This window comes from Theobroma cacao, chromosome 9 (genome assembly GCF_053813885.1).
Source record: "Theobroma cacao isolate CCN51 chromosome 9, ASM5381388v1, whole genome shotgun sequence".
NCBI classification, from domain to species: domain Eukaryota; kingdom Viridiplantae; phylum Streptophyta; class Magnoliopsida; order Malvales; family Malvaceae; genus Theobroma; species Theobroma cacao.
This window is the reverse complement of record NC_142647.1, coordinates 47,904,369-47,914,056: the sequence shown is the minus strand read 5'-3', so window position 1 is coordinate 47,914,056 and position 9,688 is coordinate 47,904,369. Positions and strand designations below refer to the sequence as shown.

At 38.3% G+C, this 9,688-nt stretch overlaps 2 protein-coding genes across 2 annotated transcripts; one reads left to right on the top strand and one right to left on the bottom strand.

Moving 5' to 3' along the window:
- Positions 1-673: 673 nt before the first annotated feature.
- On the bottom strand, positions 674-5,935 carry LOC148761045 (uncharacterized). The gene is made up of 2 exons (XM_088810134.1): positions 5,539-5,935; positions 674-2,665 (listed from the first exon to the last, which is right to left on the bottom strand). The coding sequence occupies exon 2, from the start codon at positions 2,613-2,615 to the stop codon at positions 726-728; it is 1,890 nt and encodes a 629-aa protein (XP_088666260.1). The 5' UTR covers positions 2,616-2,665; positions 5,539-5,935; the 3' UTR covers positions 674-725.
- Positions 5,936-6,409: 474 nt separating this feature from the next.
- LOC18590631 (tropinone reductase homolog At2g29260, chloroplastic-like) lies at positions 6,410-9,449 on the top strand. The gene is made up of 5 exons (XM_007016267.3): positions 6,410-6,783; positions 6,913-7,120; positions 7,394-7,610; positions 7,726-7,832; positions 8,529-9,449. The coding sequence occupies exons 1-5, from the start codon at positions 6,701-6,703 to the stop codon at positions 8,715-8,717; spliced, it is 804 nt and encodes a 267-aa protein (XP_007016329.3). The 5' UTR covers positions 6,410-6,700; the 3' UTR covers positions 8,718-9,449.
- The last annotated feature ends 239 nt before the right edge of the window (positions 9,450-9,688 follow it).

Here is a 9,688-nt window from a genome sequence, read left to right as displayed (position 1 = left end):
CATTCCCATTCCTTCTACCATGCGCAGTCTTTCCTCAAAAAGGTCAAATTTTTGATGAGTATCGGGATTATCTTTCGATTCAACGGATCCACATTTGAGCTTCTCTTGTTCCTTTGGATCATCCAAATCAGGCACAGAGATGGGATCTGAAGGACTTGCCCCTCCAATTGGCCTTTGTTGAGCATAAGTCGGTGGTGGTCCTATTGGCATCCCAAAAAATGGATATTGACCCATGGATGGCATGGGAATAGAAGCATTCCTTGCAGGTGGAGGTGTAAATCCTGGTGGATACACGGGGTCTGTATTGGTTTCTGTCTGTTGAACGGCTTCTGGTGTACCAAAACTCCCCGCCACTTTCTTTCCTTTATCTGTAGATATTAACTCCAAAATTTTTGATAACTGACCCATGATTTCTTCTTGCTTCTTCTCAATCTTATCCATCCTCTCTGAATGCTCGTCCCCCATGATCTTAGAACGGGCTCTTGTATTGTATCTGTGGAGAATTTGTTTTTCTGGAATTTTGTTCTATTAGTTCAAGGAATAAGTTAGAATTTTATATTGAGTGCATTATTATTTATTATTTTTGTCTGAATCATGCATTATGATGCAAATGAAATGTATTTGAATAGAAAAAATATTGGCCATCCAACATTTACCATAAGAAAATCCGCATCCATAAAACTTAAATATCCAATTACATCATTGTCTAAAACCATTCATAACTATCAAAATGAAAAACCGACTTTGTCATATTGGTCCCTAACCATCTTGAGGTGACTGATCAACCGCTCACTCAATTCATCCTTGGGAAGGATCTCCCGCCTGAGTTCTTCAGTCTTGTCTGCCATTACTCGAGCTCTAAATGCCACTTCTCTCATCTGCCTCAGTATCCATTGCATTTCAGCTTCTTTCCTTTGAAGGCTTTGTGCGCATGAATTGTTTCTTTCCCTCATTTGGAAATATTCTTGCCTTACTGCTTCATACTGTGCCTTATAACCCTCCATGGCAGTTTCCAACATGTCGCAGTCATTTTTCAACTCTTGGATGGTTTGTTCTTTCCTTTGTACCTCGTGCTGCAAAGCGTTGTTGGCACTTTGGAGTTCTTGTATTCGGGCTAACAGAGAAGAATTTGCCACGCTCGCTTCCTCAAACTTGCTTTGCCACTCATCCCGCTCTTTCAAAGCCACCCGTACCTTTCTTGCAGTTTCTTTCTTCACTTCTTCTAGCTCATCCTCACGCCTACGCTTCATATTCATCATCTCCTTTTCAAGTCTTTTCCTCGTTAACTCACTCTCCAACAGGACGTCTTGAGGTTCTGGGTTTACGGGATGTTTGGATGGGTTCTTCGGGGGATGTATGACATTTTTCACCCTTTGGTCATGCCAAGTATGATATCCTGTGGTGACTTCATCAGTAACCCTTCCCTGATCTACTCGGCAAGTTTTCTTCCAGTCTTGAGCAATTTCCTCAATTCTCTTTAGCGTTTCTGGCTCTCCATATGTAAACTCTAACTGGTCGAGCTGGTGAGTCATGGGCACGAATTGCTCAGATCCGAACTGTCTCCGCACCATTATTGGGGCATAGCTGATGGCTCCCCAAGGTCCCATCAGTGGTACCCACGGCTTATCCCCACATTTATACATTACTTGCATTCGTGGCATCCATGGAGCTCTCCAAGTCACTTCAATGCTCATTAACCTCCGGAGCCTTGTGACCCACTCTTCTTTCCTTTTGTAGTCAGGCCATTCACTTTCGCAGAACTCAAGGATAGGACAACTCGCAGACAGATAAAGCTTTCGAAATTTGCTCTCTTTGCATTCGAAATGGCTTTTGATCCATATGGTTAGGAGTTGAGCACATCCGATGAACCGTCCCTCACCTTTGCGTCGACAGAAATTCAAGGATCTGAAGGTTTCAGCTAAGATGGACGGGGCCGGGTTGATGCTCCTTGTCACCTGATCAAAGAAGTCTATGACTGACACCTCCACATGACCTAGAACCTTTGGGAAGACCACTAAGCCGTAAATCGCCATCGCAAAAGCCAAGAGACCTTGTTCATCCTCCATGTGTTTTTTAATATATCCGTTCAAGAAACTCCACGGAAGGCATTCTGTGTCTCCTTTCTTCTTCAAATGCTGATCCACTTCCACCGTAGTCATTCCTAATAACTTGGCCAACTTTCGTCGGTGTCCCGTCTTCTGGGCCCTCCAATAGATCTTGTCAGGCTGCATATGGTCTATCCGGAGTAGAGAGGAGTATTCTTCTATGGTAGGGGTCATGTCCACCTTGTTAAAGACAAAGCAACGATATGAGGGATCCCAAAACTGGACAATGGCTCGGAGCATCTGGTCATCGACTGGTACATATAGGAGCCATGCAATGTGTCCATACTTGTTCTGAAAATCGTCTCGGTGAGCACGTCTCCATTGTTCCCAAATTCCTACCATCTCTGTGAGGTCATTCTGCTGAAGATCCAAGTGAACTCTCTCGGGTAAATTTGAGATATGTCCTTGGGTCAAACAGTCTCCTTTTTCCTGTTGAGTCTGCCTCATCTGTAACTCTATCTCATAGTCATTTCTGTATATGTTGAGCGGGCCGGCTGATGACGATGCCATGGATATAACTGGGATCTCTTAGGTTGAATGTTGTGTAGCCAATATTCCTCCTATATGCAATTACGATGTATGCAAATGAACATGTAACATGCGCATGACAAGCAAAATAAACTTAAGTTAGTATGGTAAAAAGAAATAATGTGGTGTTAAAAATAATAAGAGAATAACAAGCAATATCATGGGTATTATTGTCTACTCCACGATACTTTATTATCTCGGGGCATAATTTAAAATGGAGGGAGTGGAAGAAATTCCTTCATGTGTACCTATTTATAAGGTATGTTCTCACGGGTATGGCTCTTTCTAAGGTTAAGCTGCTCTCGGTACTCTATATGCTGAGCGGGGTTTATAAACAGAGCTAAGGTTCCCAAATCGTTCCTCACTGTCGTCCACGCGGACTAGTAAGGCACCCCGGTCCTCACCCATTACAGGCTTCAAACGGACTAGGTTCGATTTGAGTGGGAGTCTTCACTAGCCCGTGCGGAGGTTATCACCTCACGAGAGCGTAGCTACTAAACTCCCTCCTAAAAAGGACATAACCCGGGTGGAGGGTTTATGCATGAAGGTAGAACGTGCTGTGTGTGTGAAGGAAATCATGAGTTCAAAGTAACAATCTCACATCCCTCTACCTTAAATCCCCACAAGTATTAGAAGTAATAAAGTAATAAATGCGAAATAAACTAATGTACCAAACAAAGTATGCAGTACAAATCATTAATATTAAGAAAACAGTGAATTATTTAAAGCCTTGGATAACCTATTATTATTTTTTATGGCTCGACTCTCTAGTCCCCAGTGGAGTCGCCAGCTGTCGTAACGTGCGGGTCCGTGAACCCGACCGCTAGACGTGAATGTGAAAACTCACTAAAAAAATTTAACTAGGAGTCGCCACCAATCTTTTTTTTACTACTAGGTGCGATTGGCCACCTATTGACTCGATTCTAATCGATGCAAACTTAAATTAATTTTAAGCCCACCGAAAAGAACCTTAAACCGGTCTACAATTTTCTGGATCTAGGTTCGGGAGTACGGTTACACCCGGGGAAGGATTAGCACCCCTCGGACGCCCGTTCCATGAACGGTACCATTTTTAGATTATCCTATTGGGCTTTAATTTTTAATTTCACTAGACTTCCTTAATTACTATTTTTTATTTTATCTCCTATTTAACCTAAAATGGAATGCAAATGGGTGGTGAGATGAAATGCATGGCGTGAGATAAAAATGCCGGACAAATAACCTTTTATCGAGGATATTTTCCGAATCCGCCCATCATACTGGTGGGACTCGGGATATTCTCTCACCTAAGGAATTATCCGAGAAACTCGCCTTCGCAAATTCGACGAATAATTCCCGTCATCGGGGTCATCGTACGTTTTCTTTTTAAAATAATATTTTGTGCATAATGAACCTAATTCGAGCAAAAGCCTTTTATTAAAGATGGTTCTCGAGCCCTCCCATCACACTGGTGGGACCCGAGGACATCTTTTCACCTAAGGAACTTTTCGAGAAATACCCGCCTTCGCAGGATCCCCGAAAGATCCCATCATCGGGGGTTAAGCTCGAAAACCAAAAATATTGATATGCAATGATATGTATGATGCAATATGTATATGTTATGCTAATACAATTATTTATTTTTTTATCATTTATTATTTTTATTTTTATTATATATATTTTATTATCCTATTTCCTATTCTTATTTCTTATTATTATTATTATTATTTTTATACTTTACATTTTTTTGTCCTAAGTTCTTTGTTTTTCATTTATAGTTAGACAAATTGTTTATAATTCTATGTTATTTTAATGAATAAAAATTATATATTTTTTATCGTACTATTTTATATATATTTTTATATTTTTATTATTATTATATTTTTCATAAGTGATTTTTATTCAAACCTAATGCCTAAGGTCTTTATTTATTATTTTCACATTTCTTTATGCCACTTAATATTCGATGCTTACTTTTAAATTAGTTATTATTATTTTTTTATTATTATTAATTTATTTATTTACTTATTTAATGTCATATATATTGTATTTTCACGAATTAATTATTATATATATTTGGATTGTTATCATTTTATCATTATTTTATTACTTATTATTTATTTTTTATCAATTAATTTCATCAAGTAATAATTTTTGTTGTATAATCAAGCTCTTTATTTATTAAGGATTTCGGAATCTTAAAAACGAGACCCTCCCATCATACTGGTGGGGCCTTGATTCGGATTCCGAGCCTAGGGAACATAAGCTCGGGATTGCGACTTCTCGCATCCCGATCAATTATCCCATCATCGGCATTAAGTTAAATGATTCTTTATCTATATTAAATAATCTATTATCTCATCCTATTTTTATTAACTCTACATTTTACATAAAATTATCTCTTTTGATTTGTTTTTTTTTTACTTTACCGATCTTATTCCATTATATTTTACATGTATACACATTATATATATTTAGTTTTAGCAATTAGATGTATTTCTTTGTTTTGTTATATATTTATTTATTTTTTCATCTACCTTTGTAACCAAATATCTATCTCTTCATAATTTTATTATTATTTATTATATATTTAAATATATTCCTATATTCTTATCTATCTCCATTTCTTACATCTCTTTTTTTTATATATTATGAAACATCCTATTTTTATCTTTACCTATTTCATTTTTTTTATTTTTGTTTTTAAGTAATCGTCTTTAAAATGGAATACTTGTCATTTTATCTCTTTGCATCTTTACACTTTTGCTCATGCTAATTTCCCTACTTACAGAATACTATTTGAAGATTTTAAAAACATTATATTGTAATGATTTAATTTTTCTATATATCATTAATCACCACAATAAACCCAATTCATACAAAACACAATAAATTATGAAAGACGTGTGATTTTTTTTTACCTCACCTGAACGGTGTCGTTTGGAGACTCTTTTTGCACTGAGGTATGGTTTTCGTCTTTTCTTCTTTATGCCGCAGCAGATAACCCAGCTTCAACTCTCATTCTCTCTTTTTCTGGTTCAACTCTTCTTCTCTCTTTTTCTGGTTCAACTCTCATTCTCTCTTTTTCTGGTTCAACTCTTCTTGCTGCGGGTTCTCCCTGCTGCCGGTTCCCTCCGCTGCGGGTTCCCTCTCTGTTGCGGGTTCTCCCTGCTGCCGGTTCCCTCTGCTGCGGGTTCCCTCTCTGCTGCGGGTTCTCCCTCTGCTGCGGGTTCTCCCTGCTGCCGGTTCCCTCTGCTGCGGGTTCCCTCTCTGCTGCGGGTTCTCCCTGCTGCGGGTTCCCTCTGCTGCGGGTTCCCTCTCTGCTGCGGGTTCTCCCTGCTGCGGGTTCCCTCTGCTGCGGGTTCTCCGATTTCTTTTGTGGATTTTTTTGTGTGGCTGCTGGAATTTTTTGTTGCAGGTTCCTCCTCCCTCTATTTTTCTGCCCAGCTCCCCTTCTCTATTTTTCTGGTTCTCTCGTTGCTTTTCATTGCTTAGAAAGCTCCCCCCTTGCTGCAGGTTCTCCCCCTCCCATTTATACCCGATTTCTGGGCTTTGGAGGGGGCGCTCCACTACCCTGCCAGACGCGAAAAATTCGCGTCTGGCAGGTGAGAGAGGTGCCTGGCAGGGTGCGTCCGCACCCTGCCAGTCGTACCTCTCTCCTTTTTCCATTCTTTCATTTTTCATTTTTCATTTATACATTTTTTTACTCTGTTTTTTAGTGTCTACAATTATAGTACTTAAAATTATATTATTTATAATAATATTATATTATAAACTACCGAAGGCTGCAGCAGCATTTGAATTGGGTTTTTATGTTTTTGGGTGACCAATTTTGACTCTGTTGATCACCAAGTAGCCACTCTGTTCTATATTCAAGAACCTTACATCGTGGGGGAAGCTGGTTGCTGTTTGAAGCCCTTTCATTAACCAATGAAGCAAGCTCTGATCTCAGCTTCTTCAGTTCTCATTAACACCCAAAACCCTTTTTGCTCTTCCTTTAAACCCCAGCATAACACCCATATAATCCTCTCTTTTAATCCCAAAACTTCCTTTTCATTTCAATACAAAAGTCCCATTTGAACCAATCCATGGCGCCAAGAAACACAAAATCTAACAGATGGTCACTCCAAGGCATGACAGCATTGGTAACTGGCGGCACACGTGGAGTTGGGTAAAAACAAAAAGATTCCCATTTTCCATGAACATGAAAAAGATTGGCCATTTAGTTTTCATGAACTATAAAGCTGAAACTTTTATGAGTCTTTTTGAACTGGGTATCTTTTGTTGGTTTGTTTATTAGACGTGCCATAGTGGAGGAATTGGCAGGACTTGGAGCAAGAGTGTACACTTGTTCACGTAATGAAAATGAGCTTGACAAGTGCTTAGTAGATTGGAAAAGTTTGGGTTTTGAGGTTTCTGGTTCTATCTGCGATGTGTCTATGGGAGTAGAAAGAGAGAGGTTAATGGAAAATGTTTCATCTTTGTTTGATAGCAAGCTCAACATCCTTGTAAGCTTCTGTTTTTTCCTCATTGTAATGTCTCTGCTATGTTTGTTTATTTGCCAAAAAGAGTAATGGGGCTTGTTAATTTCTTGGGTTCAATTTTTGGCGCACTAGTTGCTAGAAACGGATAAGTGGTAGTTTTTCCTTTTGTCAGGTTGAGGAATCTATATGTATTCCTGACAAATGCTAGGTTATTTGCAATTTATGATTATGTCTTTGTAGTGAAAATCTTTGTTCGTTTTTATATGTTAAAACTAAAATGTACCTTTGTTTTCACAGATTAATAATGTTGGGACTAATATAAGGAAACCAATGGTAGAGTTCACAGCTGAAGAAGTTTCAACTCTTTTGGCAACCAATTTTGAATCTGTTTTCAACTTATGCCAACTTGCTTATCCACTTCTCAAAGCATCAGGAGTAGGAAGTGTTGTATTCACATCCTCTGTGTCTGGATTTGTTTCACTCAAGTCCATGTCACTTCAAGGAGCAACTAAAGGTAAATATATATTTGAGAAAATTTTCATTGAATGCTGTTATGCAGTGGGAATTTGTAGAACCAATTGGTTATACCTTTTGTTTACTAGGGTGGTGGGGTGTGTTTTGACTTGTAGGAGCTATCAATCAACTTACAAGAAATTTGGCTTGTGAGTGGGCAAAGGATAATATAAGGAGTAATGCTGTCGCACCTTGGTACATTAGAACCTCCATGGTGGAGCAAGTAATTTTCTTTGCACTCTAATCTTGTTCATAGTTTGCACTGAATCTGATTGTATTTTTACAGTGATGCTGGATTATGGTAGTGATATGCAATGACTTTGATTCTCTGGCATAATATAATACATGCTTGTTTCCCTATTTAACATAGTACCAAGAATTTTGGCTATAAGGGTTCATAGAATACTTAAGAGGTATTCTCTGTTGTTGGTGTTTTTTTCAGTATAAGCATTTATTCAGAGGTTTTCTTCATTATTAACAAATAGCTTCTGAGTACTAACAGTTAAAGATCCTGGAATTTATAAATCTGAATTTGTCAAATTTCAAAATGAGCTCCAGGCTGAAGCTCCTTTGAAGTTGTTTTTAGAACCTACCCTTCAAACTACCTTTTACACAACATTATGAAACATGGATCAATGATGTGGGATGTACAGAGCATAAAGTCTGATTTGTGAATGTTATATGTCAATAGCATCTGCTCGATCCATGTGATTTCATAATCAAAATTGATGCTGTTCATACTAAGCATTGTCACATCTAATTATAATCTTCCTCTCTCTGTTTTTCATTCACTAACTCGCTAATTTACACTCACACGGACAGTTGCATCTAAGAGTACAGATACTTGTATCTAGTACATGTACTTTGAACCTGGTTGGGGTAATCTTACATTTTGTTGATCTCACTAATTATTTTCCAGGTACTCAGCAACCAAGAATATTTAGAAGAGGTGTATTCTCGAACTCCTCTACAGCGTCTTGGTGACCCAACTGAGGTTTCATCCTTGGTGGCATTCCTTTGCCTGCCTGCATCATCTTACATAACTGGTCAGATTATCTGTGTTGATGGCGGCATGTCTGTAAATGGTTTCTACCCCAAAAATTACTAGAAACCTCCAGTTAGTCAACCATGTCTTGTTTGTCTCTCTCTCCTTTCCTATTTTACAGCAAGCCAACCACTGTTAAAATTAAAAAGTTTCAGATTGTCCTGATTTTCACTGGATTTTGTTGGCTGTCCCCTGCTCATTCTTTCATATTTGAACAAGAACTTCTCCCCTCCTAAATTGTTTTTATGCTATATAGTGGTTGGCTTTCCTCAGCTTATCTTTTGTTTTTCTTTCAATGGTCTTTGATGAGATGGGGCTGGCAGTATTTCCTTCACTGTTCTCATTTGGATTATAGTCATTATTCTCTAATCACGATGACATGGCTGTGAGTTCTTTGAGAATTCTGTCATGGAAATAGCTACTTTTGATATCTTGTTTAGCTCCATTAGCCAGCCTGGAAAAGGAGATACTTCCTATGTTTGCATTTGTGTCCTAGTTTATTAACTGGCTCATAGTTCTCTAGTTTTGTCTCCATTTCTTGGTATTGAACTCTTATCTACCTACTCTCTCTCTCTTTCTCTCTTGCTATCTATTTCCCTGTACTTTGAGATTTTACTGGTTTATGATTAACTGATTGTAACTTTAGCAGTGTTTTTTGTATACGGAGTAATTTCTATGGTGATTGTGAATAAATTGAAGTGCGAATAGCATCAGTAGGAAACCGTCTTTCTTTTCATTGTCCCCCTGTTCTCTTTAAATCTGAATTGTGGTCAAAGTTGTACATATGCATCAAAACTCTCTAACTCTTATCTATGCCTTGAATCTCGCATACAAATTCATCTTTAGCCAACTGAGCTCGTGAGATCAACGTATCAGCAGCAGTCTCCACTATTTGACACATACGTTTAAAGGTTACAAATGATTGATACTATTATCGTATGAAAGGTTACATAAGTTACATCAAATATCTGATCAGAGCAGGATACTTCAGTATCTCGCCAGTTAAACTGCCATTCAATTGCTGCTCCGTTTAT